Here is a 17,678-nt window from a genome sequence, read left to right as displayed (position 1 = left end):
AAAAACACACCAGCCAAATAATAATAATTGCCAAATTGTAAAGGAGAGTTTATGCTCTTTTTGCTGGCATCATTTTGTGCAGATGCGGGGCACAAACGGCAGCCGCCCCGAGAACGAGAGGTCGAGGCGGTGGCTCTCGCCGGACGCCACCGAGGGGGCCGACCACCCCCGGGCTGGCCTAATACCATTAGCAACCCTTAGATGAACACATTAAATTGGCTTTTGTTCTCCAGGTGCAGATCCCGCACACAGATGGTGTTTCTTTTTTTTTTTTTTTCTTAAGTCGATGCCGAGCTCAGGGGAAAGTTGTGCCGAAAAAGCTGTCGAGCGCATTTATCGGTCTGCTTCATAGACACAAAGGCTGCATTCGGTTTTACATTTTATTGGAAGCCAATGTTTTAGCAAATTTGTGGGAAACAAAGCTGATTTTAAAAAATTACATTTTGTCAAAACCGTAAATTAGCCTACAAAAAATGATTCATTTTGTGGGATTAGAAAATTGAAAATACGTAAATAGGATGTAAAGAAAATGTTTTCAATGAGTCAATTACATCAAGACTCATTTGAAATAATAAGTAATAATAAATATCGTAAATGCTAAAGTCATATCCATAAGATCAATTTAGATTTCTCAAGACTTCTCAAACGTTGACATCATAGAGTTTTGTTTTTTTTGCTCCCATAAAGGTTATCATTTTTCATGAAGGCTCCAAAAAAAGAACCTTTTAATTGGTGAGGAGATTAATCCCGCCGCCTAAAAAAAAAAAAAAAAAAGATGGAGTGGAGGGTGAGTGAGCGAGCTTTAGTGGCAAAGGGAGGGAGGGAGGGAGAGCGAGAGGCCCAGCGTGATCACATCGGCGCTGGTATCAAATTAACGCAGCGACTTTGAAACTTATTGATCTGCTATTAAGACACTGGTCAAGTTGATGAAGTGAGTGCTGTGGGTGACGCGGGCCGCTTCAAAGCGCAAAGCATAAAACAAGCCATGCTTTGATCACCAGAGCGGGGCCCTCTCATCACCCACCCCGTTCCGACCCGGATCAGGATCCGGCTCCCCCTGTGAGTCCCAAACCATTTTTTGGGCGCTCAGCAAATTTTTCCCCAAAGGAAACAAGGCCGCAAGCAAAAGCTTTTCGATTTTTTGGTGGAATCCTACACAGCATATGGAACTGCATGACAAAAAAAAAAAAAAAAGACGTCGCATTTTCCTTTTGGCCTGAGTGCTTTTCCAATCCAAATGGCAACGCGGCGACAATCGCCGTTAACATTCGGCGGCGATAAGAAGGCAGGATGGAGGATTCTTCACGGCAAATGCGGCGTGTAATAAGGCGCACAATGAGCCAGACAAAGCAAGAGTGCGAGGGAGATAGCACCACTATTGTGTGCTCACTACACGCCCCCCCCCCCCCCCACTTGGCTTAAGGCACACAACATTAAATGCGGTGCGCTGCCAATCACAGCCGCACTTTCTTTTTCTTGCGATTGCCACTGGGTGGAGGTAGTAAGTTAATCTTTGCCGACCGCCGTCGACGTCAACATTAATTCCGGCGGGCTTGGGGAAGTCACGTTAGGGACTTTCGAAAAGGCCACTTTTAACAACAACAAAAATCAAACCGAAGACTGCGGCAATATTTGGACTCTAAATCACAAGTTGATGATAAATATTAAGCGCCACAAGAGGCATGAGCGGGCTAAGCTTAATGAAGGGCCCTGAAAACAGATGAAAGTTCAACATTTACTTATCTGCTCCCGCCTTTTGCCTCATTTTGTCAGGCGGTGGAATTAAGAGCGCGACGCGCCCGCCATGTCGCGACAAGTCAGCAAAGCGACAAAACAGCCGTTTGCTGACAATTGCCTTGACGTTGTGCAACCTACTTGTCTGTTTGATGGAGTTAGCGCGAGGTTTGGGAGGGGGGGTGGGGGGGGGGGGGGGGCATGTGATGAATCAAATGCATATTGCTGTAAACAGCTGGGGAAGAAAATGACAGCTTCACTTAATTATGGATATATGAATTTAAGCAGTGGAGGAAAAAATTGCAATTAAAAAAAAAAGGGGGGAATAAAAGCTTGTTTCTTCCTTTCATCCCCACTGACAAAGACTTGATTCGCTTTTCCGCAGTCAGCCCCTCTGCGGATCAGGCACTGATGCAGATTGCCTACAGTCACATCCCAGCACTAACAACAACAACAACAAAAATTCTAATAAAAAATAGAGATGGAACAAAGCCAGCAGCACATACATCACTATCGCCCCCCCACCACCTAGCCTGCTTCGCTACCATCTCAACTTGTAATACGACTGGCAAAACAATAAGAACATGTCATTTACATGCAGCGTTAAGATAGACTTTAAAGTAATTGAATGTGACGGAAAAGGGTGGGTGCAATTTAAGGGGGGAAAAAAACTCGCCATGCAATTCCCCAAAATTGGGGTGTGCAAACTTTGACATATTGAAATATTTGAGGGGGAAATTGATTAATTCATACAAAAAAATCTAATTTTAATTCCTGCTCATTCTTTTATTGTATTAGAAATTATTCATTTAAAACTAATTATATATTGAATCAAATAAATGCTAATGCTGTTAACTCATTGATCATCATTGATGGCAATTAATTAATCAGCAACCTATTTAATGAGGTAATTGAACTACAACATTTGGGTGAAGGCATTTTGACGAAAAAAAATTAACCATCATTTTTAAATTGTATTATGATTAACATAATTACTATTTAATAAAGGTTAAAAATAAACAGCTCTAATTATTGAAATTTCGTAATTTGGAGTTGATATATTACAACCCCCCCCCAAAAAATATATCATTCTTTGTCCAGCCTGGGATAAGTGGTGGCATTAAAAAAAAGGATAAACAACTGCCTGAATATAAAAAGCAAGCTGTGCCAATTAGTGAGGCGAAACGGGCAGGCGAGCTGCTGTGGCTGCTGCTGCTTGTGCCGCTTGAGCTTCAGCCGCCGCCGCCACACTCCAAAGAGTTGGCGGGCCTCACGGCAAAGCTGTCATGTCGGCGGGATTGATCAACAGGCCTGCCGTTTCCAATCAACGGCATCTTGTCATGAAGAAGCCAAAGCCATGGCGTGGCCAGGCGACTCACCTGCCACCACCCAGAATTTTCTATTTTTTACGCCATCCTGCGCCTCCTCCCACTCCCGGGCGGTGGACCGCATCTCATCCCTGAAGGTGGGGAAAAATGTGCAGCTCTTTTTTTTTTTTTTTTTTTTAACTCTACACACTATGCACGCGCAGCACAACCCAGATAAGGAAACACAAAGGCGGCGAGAAAGACACGGTGGCGGGTTGTGTAACGGCAAAACGTAGAGTCGCGGGAGCGGCGCCACAATTGAGCCTTAAGCTGCACAACAGGGAAGATGGGAATCTACAACATCAAATATACATTGCAGTCAAAAGCAACACGTCAATCTACCACCATGAAGCCACATCACTTGCTCATAGGAAACTACGGCAACCCAAAAAAGACAAAACCAATTCTGCTCGTATCTCAAGTACGTTCTGGTAAATTTACGGCAACGCAATGGAGCCATAAAGGCCGCTTACGTTCCCGTTTTAACCGCCGTCATTTAACAATTTTAATTTGGAGAAAAAAAAATAAAAAATTCATGAGCAAACAAGCGCTGTCAGCAACAACGTTGCAAAAGTCAAACAAAAGTTACGGCGAACTTGCGAGTGAGTTCAAGGTAGCAGCGAGGGCGATGGTGGGGGGGGCTACTCGGTGTGCGTGTCACGTACAGTTAACCTTTTTATCGGGCACGCCTGTGGTCTCATCAGTCGATGAAATTCTTCGCCGGCGGCCGGTGGCGGCTTAACCGAGGGGACGCCGACCAATAGAAAAATATTTCATTGTGTTAGCATTTCAAATGGCGAATGGAGGGAGGGAGGGGAGGGCGAGAGGGTGGGGGGGGGGGGCAACACTCCAACCGATCGTTGCCAGAGGAATTAATTGCCTATTCTGAGAATAATGTCCCTTATCCGCGATCCTCCAAGGGCTCAACGCAAGCAGAGGCTACTTTTTGTTTTTTTGAGTTTCAAAAAGAAAAGTGCCCGGAGGGGGTCGTGGCCCATTTAGGCTAGAAAAAATGCAGTCAAGCGAAATAATCCAGATGACAATCGCATCGATTTTAGTGTTACTAAATGAATATAAACGTAGCAAAAATATTTTTTTTTTGTACTTTTTAAGTTGGTTTTTTTTTTATTTGTAACGCGTTTGTGTTTGGCTCGCCGCCAGAGCTGACTAAATGGCGCAAGATGGTACGAGCTCGGTGGCACTTCTTTTCTTCGGAAGGGATTTAAGGTCGGCCGAGCAGATGCGCTGACCCCGACTTATATCACCGCATTTTCTTTTTTGTTGTTTTCCGAAGCTCAGCCTTTATGAAGCACTGCGCCTTTTCAAACTCAAAACAGCATTAAAAATGTCGATTGTTCCAAAGCTAAAACGAAGAAAAACTCGAAGCCCCAATCAGGAAGAAAACATTGGTCTAAGGAGAAAAAGCAAACACTTTCTATTTGCGGGCGGGTGAAATTCTTTGTCCGACAGTGTCAATTTCACTCCTTGCCAGACGGACGAAGAAAATTCGCCACCCCCATTCCGCGTTGGTTGCGGCCTTGGCCCGACGGAGTCAATCTTATTAACTTCCGCGCCGATTCACACATGACATTTGCTTCAAATTTTCCCCAGCCGACATCAAAAACATCAATTAGCAGCTGGAAAATGGGAAAGCGCGAATGACGGACGCCGATAACGCAGGCTCATTTGAAGCGGGAGGCGAAATCTATTCTCCGGTTTTGAATGTGCTCATTACGATTGCCTGTTTTCAAAGAAGACCTCCAAATAGCAAAGAAATTAAATTTATCTCATCGAAATGGCCAAGAATTGTTTTTTAACCCCCCCTCCCTTTTTTTTTTAATCCCCGTCTATCTGGCCGCCTCAGTGCAGCGACGCTTTGTGTCAAAGCTGCATTCTTCTTTTTTTTTTATATTATTATTATTATTTCTCATTAGAAGAGATCACAACTCCCCACAGCAGTTGAAACCCTACACCGTCGCCCTGCGCGCGACCCGTCGAGATTATTTTTAAAGGCGCTTCAGAAAAAAATGATGCGCTAAAGTAGCCTAAATGTGGCGTTCGGAAACAAAGCGCTCGCAACGATGAACGCCATTAACAAATTCAAAGGAATAGAATTAGATGCGCGTAATCTCACAAAGACATCTTCTGCTGTGTGTGTTTGGTAAACAAGCACAGCATTTGTTCAAATGATATCCACCCATTTATTCTCCTATACTAAATTTTTTTTTCAACTGAAATCATTTTTATTGGAAATTAAATGTGTTGTGTTTTACAATGTATACCAGCACCTTAAAACAATTTCTAAATATTTTACTCAATCGAAATAATAAATGAATCATTTAAAATTTTATAAATATATATTCATTTTTAGATGCACTTTGATTTTGCAATTTACGTAGCAGAAATATTTGACTACTTTATCATTTCAAAGTACATAATCTAGAAAAAAGTAAAAAATATATATTTTTAAGGGTATACTAATAATATTCTGCATTTGTAAAAAGTCAAGATTTCAACTTCTTAACATTAAAGGAAAAAAATCCAATCGAAAGAACGTGAATAACAGCATTTATAAAAGAGTATAAAATGATTGTCTGTTGGCATTTGATTTGATTTAATCTTGTGTTTCACGGTGCCATTGATCGCCGGCCGCGCGTTTCATTAAAATGTGAAATCGGAAGCCTCCCGCCCGTCGCGGCTGACGACGGCGTAACTCAATAAAGCCGTCCGTCCGTCTTAAGTCCGAGGCTATTTTGGGCGTCCAAATGCGGCCATTGTCAACGGCTTCCTTCTGCTTGAGTTACATCTCCGAGGGGCCCGCACAAAAGCGACTTTAGGGAAGACGCCCGCGCTGCGTATCACGTTGCTCCGGCCCATTGATTCCTCATCTGCGGACATTATTTAGATGCTTTTTATTTCCTCGGCCGTCTCGTCGCTGGCGAAAAGTCGTCCGACGTCCAAACAAGCCGCGCGGGGGAGTATCTACTATCTGTCAAAAGAGCGGCCTTTTTCCCGGCATTAAGCTGCCCGATGCTGGGACGCGGTGCCGAGAATCAGCGGGATGAAAATATCGCTCTTTAGAATGGAGCCTAATCAGATTTCGGGCCACCGTTTGGGCTCAAGACGAGACAAAAGGCTCGCCAGCGATACACTCGCACGGACAAAAGGCCAAAGAAAACATTTTAACAAGCGCAAATGTTTTGCTCGCCTCCAATGGACCGTCGGCGTGACTCGGCTACGCAATTTGGGATATTTTGCTTTTTGTGTTTGTTTTGGTTTTTAATTCGGTGATTCTAACGTGAGCCCGTGTAGCAGACTTAGCGGGCGAGCTTTAAGATGAGATCAAGTCCAAAACGGCCAAATGGCACATTTGTAATTATTTGGATTATTCAAGGGGGGGGGGGGGGGGGGGGCGTGTGTGAACAAACAAGAGCGTCTCTGCGGGCTATTAAGCCATTACGGGACTAAATATCAAAATGAAAAAAAGAAATTGCACAATTATGGCAGTGTCTCTCTTGGATTAGCACAAATGGACTTTCAATGAGAACGCCACAAATTGACAAGCTTAAAAAAAAAAAAGTTTTGGCGTCACAGATGTTGACGGATTTGCAGGTCCTTTTCTTCAAGGAGTCCTGATGATTTGGTCAAATCCTAACTTTGCAAATGACTTTGGACAAATTTGCGCTTTCATGTGTGCCGAGATTTTTAATGAGCGGAGGTGAGGTTAATTGCTCCGACTGACGTTTTTTTTTTTTTTGCCATGTCCAGTTTTATAAACAAACACTTGAGGCCAATTGGAGCTACTTGCCGAGAGAGAGCGGGATGCTCGAAGGTGATGACTGACGGGACGGGACGCTTTCGCTCGTCATTAGGGACGACACGACGCGGAGCCGACCTCGCCATCGAGCGCTAACGCGGCGGCAACGCGTGGCTGCCCGTTCAATGGTACCGCCGCCGTAATTACGGAGCCACCCATTCAATCCGTCTTCATTGCCACCGGCGACGCCCACCTATTGATGGATAGTTAGCATTAGAAAGTCACAAAGCCCTGAAACAACTGAGGCAGAACTAAAAATGTGCGTGTGGGGTCATAGGGATGCGTCCTGGCTGAGAGCCACAATAGGCAGAGCTTTAGGACGGGCCATTCCCATTTTTATTGTCCACTTTTTTGGCTACGTTCTTTCCTAAAAAAAAAAAAAAAAAAACAATGCGCACAAACTAGCATCACTATTCGATTGCCAAATAAGAAAAACAAATCACAAATTTAAAATAAAACCTGACAAAAAAATAAATCCCAAATTCTCACGACACACCTTTTCAGGTCCAACCAATTCTATCCAAGCCTGTATACGTGTACACTTGGCTGGCGCTGACCCCGACACGCTGAAAGGGAAAAGCTCGAGTCGCTAGCCTTTTATAGCACGCTGCTCTAACTACGCACACACGCGCACGCACACACGCGCGCACACGCGCGCACGCACGCACGCACGCACGCACGCACGCACGCACGCACGCACGCACGCACGCACGCACGCACGCACACACACACACACACACACACACACACACACACACACACACACACACACACACACACACACACACACACACACACACACACACTTGAACCAAAGAGGAAAACCACAGGCTGCCACTGGTCTGCTCCTCTATATTTTCAGTCTATATATTGAGTAGACTGTATATCTTAATTATGCCTCTTCTGCGAGAAGACACAAAATGAAGCCCTTGCCGTCTTTTATGGGGACATTATGACACGCCTGAGCAAAAAAAGAGCTGGGTTTCTTTGGTTCGCAGGACCCACGGCAGATTGCCGTGGGGGGGGGGGGGGGGGGGGGGGGGGGGGGGGGTAAACGTACTGTCAAAATGAAGAGCAGCAGGCTGTGTTGGATTAAGACCTCACAAGGTAGAGAACAAATGAGGCCCAAGACTTCGACTCAGTGTGATAATCCCCTCTCTTTTTCTTCACGGGTCGCAGCTTTTAGGGGTCACCGGCATTTCGTTCACACACACAAACACGTTTCAGCGGCTCGGTCCCGTCTCCAGCTCTCCATCGATAATGCTCAGCGACCCGGCAAAGACCCGCATGGCGAGCGGCCGGCCCCACCTCTCTCCCGGATTTCGCTGTCGGCCCCAAGGTGGCGCCGCTGCAAGCGCGTGGGAGTGCTAATTTACAGTAGCTGCGCCAGCGGGGAAATGGGATGCCGCCCCTTTTCAGAATTTGTGCCTTATCTGCAAACGACGGCCCGGTCTGGATTTGAGGCCACCAGCCGGCCTGCTCCACTTTGTTTCGCGACATTTCCTTTGACGACGCCTGAAGGCTACAATTAGGCTCCATTAGAGCCAGTTAAGAGGTCAGTGAGAGAAGACCAAAAAGGAGGAGGAGGTGTCCAGCAGCTGATCGGCCACTAAACAAATGTGACAGCCAGCGAGAGCTGATGAAAAATATCCTCTCTGAAGGTTTTTTTTTGGGGGTGTGATCAGAGCGTCGGGGTTAAAAAAAAAAACAAACGGCTCTATAAATATTCGCCGGCTGCGTTGAATGCAGAGCTGCGTGGATGCAGATGTCACAAAGCATTTTTTCGGAAGGGGGTTAAGCTGTGCGTGCGGTTCCGTGCCCCCCGCACCCTGAATAGAGCAATACAGCTGGCTGCGAACAAAAAACGCCGCCTGGCTTTCATCGGCGAATCAAAAACAACAAAAAAATAGACGCAAAAGAAGAAGACGGCAAATGAATGTATCATTTCCATCCCTCCTCCTCCTCCTCACAATTCCTTTTCCGTCGACCCCTCGATGGAGATGTTTACAGATCAGCTGTCGTTCCCCCTCTTTTTCACATTTGCGCTTGGACACGTTTCAAAAGCACGGGCCTTTTCATCTGCGAGGAAATTTTGCTCCTTCAAAACAGGAAACGGCGACAATATGAAAGGCGAAGGCGCATCGCCGCCGCATCCGAGTGGCGAGGTGGCAACCGTGCCAACAGTCACGCTGACCCCCCCACGCAGCAGGCAATTCCATACCGTCACTTTACCAGCTGACTGAATGGCATTTGGGGGCTCGGGCTGGGAATTGTGGTTCGAGCTTGCACGTGCTATTGTGCTCTTTGTTCACAGCTGCCTCGAGAAAAAGAAAAAAAAAGAAGAAAGAGGCTTTATCGCGGAAGTCAACGCTACAAGCATCCAAGAATACATTCGTGTGAAAATCACTCCAAAATGAAGCTGATTAGAGCACATTCCTCAAATCGTAAATTTCCAATCATGCAAACAATTGTGTAGTACCCCGACAGTCCTGCGGGAGGCAGCCAAGTGCTCAGGTTGCTAGGAAACTAATTTCAATCAAATGAAGGAGAAGCTATTAAAGGTCAAAGTTCAGACGGCGCAAAACAAAAAGAGTCCTAGGCCAGATCTGAGACCATTATTAACTCGCCAAATTAAAATTCCATTTTTGCCTATCACGGGATGTTGACGTCCCGGCTTACAGGATGCAGCGGTCGTCGAGTGCTCGGCGCTGGAGGCTGCTTCTGCTTCAAATCCGGCGAGCGCTATTTTAATGGCACGTACGTAGGTGTGTGTTTACTCATGTTGTATTCATAATTCGGCCTCCTGCAGGGCATGCGTGTCCAGCGAGTAGCCCGCAACACGCCACGAGGAGTCTTTCCAAAGGCGGCCGGCTACTTGTACACGCGCTGGTGCACACTTGGATGAAACAAAGCCTAAGCGCGCAAGTCAACCTCACCAAAAGAACTCTTTGAGAATGTTGTTCAGATGTTCTCTCCCTGGGTAGTAGCAAAGGAGGAGGGGGAAGGAAAAAAAAACCCAAACAAACGTTTTTTTCACCATTGCAACTCTTTTGCCTTCCCGTAGCGCCGTTTCCACGGACGGGAGCGAGTTCCCTCCGATCGATTTTCTCCCGGCTTTCCGAGCCGGTGTCATCTCCTTGTGCCCTCCCCCTCCTTTTTTCCCTCCCGTGGCATGACGCTAAAGAGAGACAGGAGGATAAACTGATACGCGCACTCAGAAGTTTTGGGTATTGATTTCTTTTTGATGCAAAAAAAAAGAAACCAAGGAAAACAAACGCAAAAGACGGACGGACGGACAGAGGCTTTCTTGAGGCCGCTTTGTGTTGCGCGTTGCATTGTTTGGCAAAAAGGTCTGCAGGGCCTATTAGATGCACTGACCATAAAGGAATCGCGGACGGGTGAGATTCCTGTTGTCCAATGGCCCAGACAGAGAAAGTGTCACCGGAAGGCCTACGCGACTCAAATAACAAAACAAAAACAGGAGCGATTTATAGAAATACGGCTGTGTATCGAAGGACAGAATCAGTCCACTGGGGGCTACAATTAGCCCATCAAACTCGTTCCGGCAGGGAACTCACAGCGGCACACCGATCGCCTTTTTAGGCTCTCTGAAGTCGGCTGGGGCGACGTGTAGAAGGCTGGAGCCTTTCATGTTCTAGTTTGCAGCCGTCAGCGCCGATGAGACGCGATTAAAACGGCGGGAGAGGCTCGTCGACACGCCATAGACGCCAGAGCAGGTAAGGGAGTGACTAGTGGGAGCTGGGGCCACATTTTGTCCGGAACCGGAAGGTCCGGAGGGCCTCAGTGGCAGCGGGCCAGGTGACTAAACACAAACACGTCCATTAGCATGCAGAGCGCAGGAAGAGCAGTGCGCGCTCGTGACACGCGCTAACGCTTGGCCAAACACAAGGACGACATTCTGTCAAGGAGGATTACAAGCGTTCCGGCTTGAACCCGGTTCCGGCCGGCCTGCCTCAGGCCAAAGAGCACTTCAACAGGTGTGCAGATGCTCGACGGGCCTGCATGTGCTTCGCATTAGCGACGGCCGCCAAAGGGAGCTTGTCGACACGCTCATCTGGCCGGCTCATCAATTCCTCGGATGGAGGCAGCCCAGGAGATTCTGAAATGCGCCAAACTCCCATTGAGTATTTTGGAATCAAACGCTGAGAGCCTCACTGCAAGCCTACCTTGACTCCGAACTGCAACTTCTTCCGCAAGTTCCAAGAATCAACAGTCCGGGTTCTTCTCAACACTTTTGGTAACTCTTAAGCTGACCCTAACTTTCAAATAAATTTCTAATTCTAAATATTGTACACAGAAGCACAACTCCAAGCTGGCCAAGTCCAACTTGTCAGATAAAATCATCTCAAGGCGCAATGTCGAGTAACAATGAGACATTACCAATGCGGGCAGAGAGAAAAAAATAAATAAAACAGAAAACAAGAGTGAGGCTAAATTGCGGCAACAAAGCCGAAGGAAAGTCACGCTCGAAGGAAGCATCATTAGTCTCGGCTGGCTCCAGACCCTTTCCCCCCCCCTCCAAAGAATTTCAACTTGTTTCGACACAAGATGGAGAAACGTTCCAATGACACAAAAAAAAAACCATGATAGTTTATCTTGAGGAGCACGAGGATTGTCTGTAAATTCAACGTCATCGTCGTTAATGAGCCCGCCGAGGGAAAGGCGGCTCCTGTCGAGCGCCAATCACACCGCCGGGGCTTTTGATTTCAATATCTGTCACGCAAAGTAGTGCCTAGGCGCAGCTGGGCTAACTAGAAAGATGTTAACGAGACATACGGATGCGGATAATGTCGCTAATGCAGGGACGCTAGGCCTGGTTTGTAGCCGTCCGTGGCCATCTTTGGCCGCTCTGCCGTTATTAGTTTGGACATCTCCCCCCGATATGCCGTCAGGATTGAGCCATCAAGCACGATGATCCCCCTTAATCTCGCCAAATCCACTTCTCCTTTTCACCCCGTCATGCTCGCCTCCCGCTGAAAGCTTTTTCTTGTCAGTTTTTTTTTCTTTAAAACAGGATCTTCAAGCTGTCCCTTTTTAGACCAAGAACTACCTGAGCATGTGTGATATTTGTCAGACTATTCTATGCTATGTCATATTTTCATCTCATCATTTTGTATTTTTCATCTGATATTTCTAATTTTGAAATATTAACTTGTGCACAAGGTATAGATTTGATTTTTCATCAAATATTTTTGGTTGAATATTTTTTTTTTTCATGCAACCTTTGTTGACGTTTGCGACGGTAGCTTAACATTTGGCCGGTATTCATTTGGGCGAGCATTTTTAATGTTTCGACTGGCGCCGCTCCCACGGGCAAATTTGTGGCGATAACACCGGTAGGTTAAGGGTGAGTAACTAGGCGAGCATGTGCGCACCTGCACAGGTATGTGTACGCTGTCTGATCACATCATCATCACCTGTCTCGCTCAAGTGGACAAAACTTCTAGGACAGCAAAAGGGGGAAGCACGCTAAGAGCAAAAGACACCTATCAAATTCCTTCCAAAACAAAAGCCCGCCATTCCGACGTCGACTCGGAAGACTGAGCATTAGGAAAAAAAAATGCACACACGGCGACAAAACAAACACCAAAACGAGAGTCGTACAAATCCGACGGAGTTCAGGCTCGGTACAAAAACAAATAAATTGGGGGAGCTTTAGTCTGGTTCTGTCTGACCCGGCCAACCTGAAAGAATTGTGACGAAGCGAATTGAGCGTCCACGACCTGCAAACAAGACTCGCTGGCCTGGCGGGCGGCTTAAGCGCTCTCTGGAATCACTCGACGTTCCGGAGCAGCGTTCAAATTTGACTGCCACCGTGTATTCGTCCAAAACTTGAAATTGTTCCTCAGGGAATTCAAATACTTTTCTTCTCTGGGCCGCCACCAATCACGCAACACTACGGTTCAAAGTTTGCTTGGTAGAAACAAAAACAAAAAAAGTAAAAGCGCTAGTGTGACGCCGGCAAGACATCCAGTGCAATTACAAGTTGACAATACATCAATAATACATCAAGCCGCAAATTCCACCACCGAAGAAGAACCCTGACCCCGAACGCTCGGAATTGATTCGCACAATTGACATTAAGCGGTATGTTTCTTTTTTTTTGTCCCTGAATGCCTGACACAAGCATTGTTGGCCAGGCCCTGGTCTCGCTTCGTGCTCACAATGATGCTCGTCTCGCTTTTGTTTGTGCGTGCGCGCCTTACTTGTTTGCGTCTGCGCGGCTTCACACGCATCTTATGAAAGGCAAAACTGCATTCACCTACTTCTCAAAAGGTTCTCATCTCGAAACTTTCACGGAATGGGGAGTGCGCATGTCGTGGCAATGACAAAGAGCGCGGAAATGTGATTAAGCCCACACAACAGCATACACTTTATCAATAAGTTGCAGAAAATGTCTGGCGGTTAGGAACGGCATTTAAAGGTTGAAATCGTCACAGAGGTTGCTTGTTGGAAGAAAAAAAAAAACTTTTGGAGGGGGACGCTTTCGAAATATGTTTCTCATAATAGTTTGTCAAATACTTTGGGGTGAAAATAATTGTAATTTTTTTTGCCAATTCTTCAATTAATTTTAATCACATTGCATTTTTGTACTTTCTATTTGAATTTTTTTTCTATTATTTATTTCTATTTTCTATTATTTTCTCATTTTTCTCTCATATTCTCAGTTTCACCTAATATATTTTTTCATTTTGTCAATTTTTTCTGGGCCTAAAATTATTTTTTTTTCTTTTAATCTCTTTAGTCTATTTTCCATTTGTGTGGTTTTGTGAAATGTTTTTGTGGCTTTTTTGGGGACCTCATTCCATCACTGCAGCCGAAATCGTTGTCCCCCCATCTAGCGCGGTGGCCCCCGCCGTCCGTCTCCCGTTGTATTCCCTCGTCCTCCTCCTCCTCCTTCCCGTGGCCTCAGCCCAGTGCTAATTGGTAAATCTGTTGAACCGTGGCAGAGGCAACAATGAGACACCTGGAGTTGTGTCAAAACAAGTTTCCCAGTGAAACGGCCTTCGGTGTAATACAGTAGCGCAGCCAGCCGTTGTCACTCAGCGACCGCTGCTCTTGCCAAAATTTGGGGAAGGGGAGGGGCGGAGGGGGTCAGTGAAAAAGAACGCCGCTGTACAGTTGGTCAGCAATAGATTGGATTATTGATGCCACTTCTAAACTTTGACCCTAATTGTTGATGCAGCGAGTAAAGCGTGATTAGCGCATTCTTCCAACGCCTACTTAGCTCCGCCGCAGGGGTGAAACGAGTTCAAGTCGTCGTAGACCGTGACATGTGACGCCTGTGACCTGACCTCCGTCTGACGAGCTGTCATCTGAAACTCCGGACGTGAAAAAGCGCGACACCGATGGGCAGGCGGGCGCACCCAAACGTGATCCTGCCAGATCTCGTCAAACAAGTTCTAGCAAAGACATCGCATGAGAGAGAGCTTGGTGAAAAGCAACAATTCCTTTTGGCTCGTCTCGAGTACAGCTCGCATCTTTAAGGGCTCGTCGTATTTACAGTCAAGAGTGCGCTGAGTCAACAAGTTTGTCAAGAGCTTCGGGAGAAAGTCCCGGGGCCACACTGCTTTAAGATTTTACCTTTGAGCCATCAAGCCATCATTATCTAATCAGAAATGACATTAATTGGACACGTCTTTGACTTTGTCTCTGTTTTGATTTGTCAAATCCATTTTTAAACAAGTGGGCGTGGAGGTGGTTCGCACCCAGCTCGAACATGTTTGCAAACCGCTCAGAGGACTCGACATTGGCGATGTGTTGTTGCGATGTGGAAAGCCCCAGCCCGGCCCGGTGGAATATGTCGCAGCCCCCGGAGGCTTTAAGCAGATCTATTTCAATGCGTAAAACAAGGTGCCAGACAAAGTGGCAATTATATGGTAGCAGGGTGCGCTTCATTAAATAGCCATCCAGCAAGCCATCTATTATTTGCTCACAAGTCAAGTTTTTTGGGTGGTTTGTTTTCTTTACAGACTCGGGGCTCAACAAGTATCTCCACTTCTCGACGTCATTTGATGAAAACGGCACCTCAGAACCTGCCCTGGTTCAGAGGAGCATCAAGCAGGAGAAGATTTGGACAAAAAACATGTCACAAGTGTGATATGAAGACACACGACAAGACAATTAAAGCACAATGGGTCTCCGTTAAATGTATCAGCAAGATCACCCAGGCCGGCCGGATAAGTAGCGGACAAAAAAAGCGTGAGTAGAGGGAGGGGCAAAAAACAAGAAAGAGAAAAGACTTAGTTTGGTTAGCAAAAAAGCTGACAGAGGCCGACGAGCAGCAAAGCGACAAGAAAGCAGCAGCAAGCACAAACAGTCTGATTATCACCATGATCCCAAGCTATCATTCATTAAAATGGATCTTTTTTTTTTTTTTTTCAATTCATCAATTAGCAGGTGTTAATTTATGTGGTGCGTAATCAACCCCCCGCCTCCCACCCCCAGAAAAAATCTGGCATGATATTTTTTGGGAATTCAAAGGTCTCTCACCAAATGAAATTGGTGAAGGCTCAGATCTGACTGTCCAGGGAATTCCCAGCAGAAGGGCCCCTGAAAGGCAAAGATGGACGGTCCCAAGTCACACAATTATATCAGCTCCACACGCACGCACACACACATATGCAAAAGCGAGGCGTCCTCCCAGGAAAATCCGTCATCCCCTTGATTTCAAACCCACGAGCTCGTCTCGGCGGACTTGGCCTCCTCACGTCCGAGTGGGTTATTAGGGCCTTTGCGCGCCGGTTGCCGCTTACGCCGCTGTTCCGACTGGCTGGCTGCTTGTTAAAACAATATTACACTCTTTAGTACATTGCCGACGTTTTGCAAGCTTTCTGAGGGGAGATGATGAGGGGCCGGCTCCTGCCGGAATTTGGTGGAGAGGGAAAAAAAACAAAATCCACAAATTGCCCTTCATGACTAACAAAAACATGGCCATTAAAAATTGGGTAAAATGCGTTCAATGATTGGAGGGCGCCGATCCAAATTCATTTGCCTTTTCCCAACAGGGCTCTCCGAACATGCAGCTGCTGCTGCGAGTTATCTCGGCCGGCCCTCGGGGGGTTAAGCGCGAGTCCAAATAGAAGCCGGTGATCTCAGCGCAGAGAAAGCAACTTGTCAGATTGCTTTCGGGCGGCCAAGCTGGTCAGTGCGCTAAAGGTTAGGTTGCTTCTCCTCGGCAAAGTTCCCTGCCCTTTTCTGGCTGGCTCTCAAGAAATCAATATGCTGCACCTCAGTCTGTTTCCGTTGCCATCATGTGTACATGCACAAATACATACAACTCCTCAACTATGTTGTGGAAGAATCAAGAACTCATTCCCAAGATGTTTTTTTCCGAAGCGGCCCTCTCCGAAACCGGTCCTCGATTGCAAGCGTCCATTAAAGGATCAGCGTGACTCTTTGAGTCACTGTTATCTTGTTGACAGAGTCAACAGTGTCTGCGGAAACAAGAGGCCGTCCAGACAACAGCCTCGGGCCCGACGTGGCATCTGATGACATCAACCCCGTGATCCCTTGAACAAACGTCTTCGTGAGCGAAAAGATTTTGCCGGGCCGCGCGCGATCCGGAGGGGAAGGTGAATTCCACCCGCCGACTATTCATTCTGTCGTGAAGCTAGCAAAGCAGCTACGTGACCGTAAAAATTGTCGAGATTCCATCACTTCCTCTGCGCTAATTATCGTACAAGCGGCCCTTCCCCTGAGGCTTTTTTTTTTTTTTGCCACAACGAAGCAGTTGCTGAGGCATGGCGGGAAAATGGTTAACACTCGCGCCGTCCCCCGCTGCCAGGGAAAGCCGGCGAGACAATGGCCACATTGTTGGCTCTCGAGACGTTGATGCGGGCGAGCGTGCGAGCGTTCGGGCTCATGCCCCAATTCTGAGAGCAGCAAATTAAGCAACTGCAGCCAATCAGAACGTGAGGTGTTGTTAGCCACGCCCACTTTCCTGTATCATAACATTGAGCCTAACACTAAGTTATCAGAAAAATGATTGAGTGACACGGGCGGGGCTAACATCGGCTCGCTGTCCATGGGAATCCGTCGAGTTGTTTTTTTTTTTTTGGCTTTCCCCCCTCTTCTTTTTTCTTAATGCAACACAGTCGGTATGATGCAAACTGAGGAAACATTCAATCGCACCTCCTTCGCAGTCAAGCGGTGGACGCTGGAGCAGGAGGAAAGAAGGAGCGCCAACAATACAAGCTGCGTTTCACCTTCAATTTCATCACGCGCTAACAGCAACTTGTCTGCGTGCGTGCGTGCTTTCGCGAGCGAGCGCGATGCTGCAATGCCTCGGAGCTTTGCGGCCTGTGCGCTGAAGGGGAAAAGAACGTGGAGAAGAAAAAAAAATGAACCTACTGAGTTATTTATCAGCAAGTTCAAGAGTTTTTCTCGCGCAAACAAAGACACCTTCACAGCTGGACTGGCTCAACTTCATTAGCTGAGCTAAAGCTAACAGCAAAGCTCCACAAATGGGGAACATCCGGCAAAAATTTGTAAACACTAAAAATCTGCAAATGGCAAAAAATTGACATTGAGCAAAAATTCATCAACAGCAAAAATTCGTCAACAGCAAAAATTCGTCATCGCAAAATGCTAATCAATATAAATAGTTGAGCAGACTCGCAGGATTTCAAGCGCAAACAAAATGGCGGCCATATTTTGCCATGATAAAAATAGAAGTGTAAAGAAAAGTTGCAGCTACAAGCAAAACTTGATTTCTAAACTCCGGAGGTTGCGTGGCA

The 17,678-nt window shown here is 46.6% G+C and overlaps 1 protein-coding gene across 31 annotated transcripts in view; it reads right to left on the bottom strand.

Moving 5' to 3' along the window:
* Positions 1–17,678, bottom strand: part of tcf7l2 (transcription factor 7 like 2) — a 68,864-nt gene that overhangs the window by 29,892 nt on the left and 21,294 nt on the right. For 22 of the 31 annotated variants that reach the window (XR_015853953.1, XR_015853955.1, XR_015853954.1 and 19 more), the window contains exon 5: positions 15,433–15,492. The exons of the other annotated variants lie outside the window; for them this stretch is intronic. Coding sequence is in view for 18 of the 22 variants with exons in the window: in XM_088359545.1 (XP_088215671.1) it covers positions 15,433–15,492 (60 nt within the window). In the remaining 4 variants the exon portion in view is untranslated. The remainder of the gene's footprint in view (positions 1–15,432; positions 15,493–17,678) is intronic. 31 annotated transcript variants of the gene reach the window in all.

The sequence above is a fragment of the Syngnathus floridae genome, chromosome 18 (genome assembly GCF_059516105.1).
Source record: "Syngnathus floridae isolate MCC-2025c chromosome 18, RoL_Sflo_1.0, whole genome shotgun sequence".
NCBI lineage: Eukaryota > Metazoa > Chordata > Actinopteri > Syngnathiformes > Syngnathidae > Syngnathus > Syngnathus floridae.
This window is presented reverse-complemented; position numbering and strand designations above follow the sequence as displayed.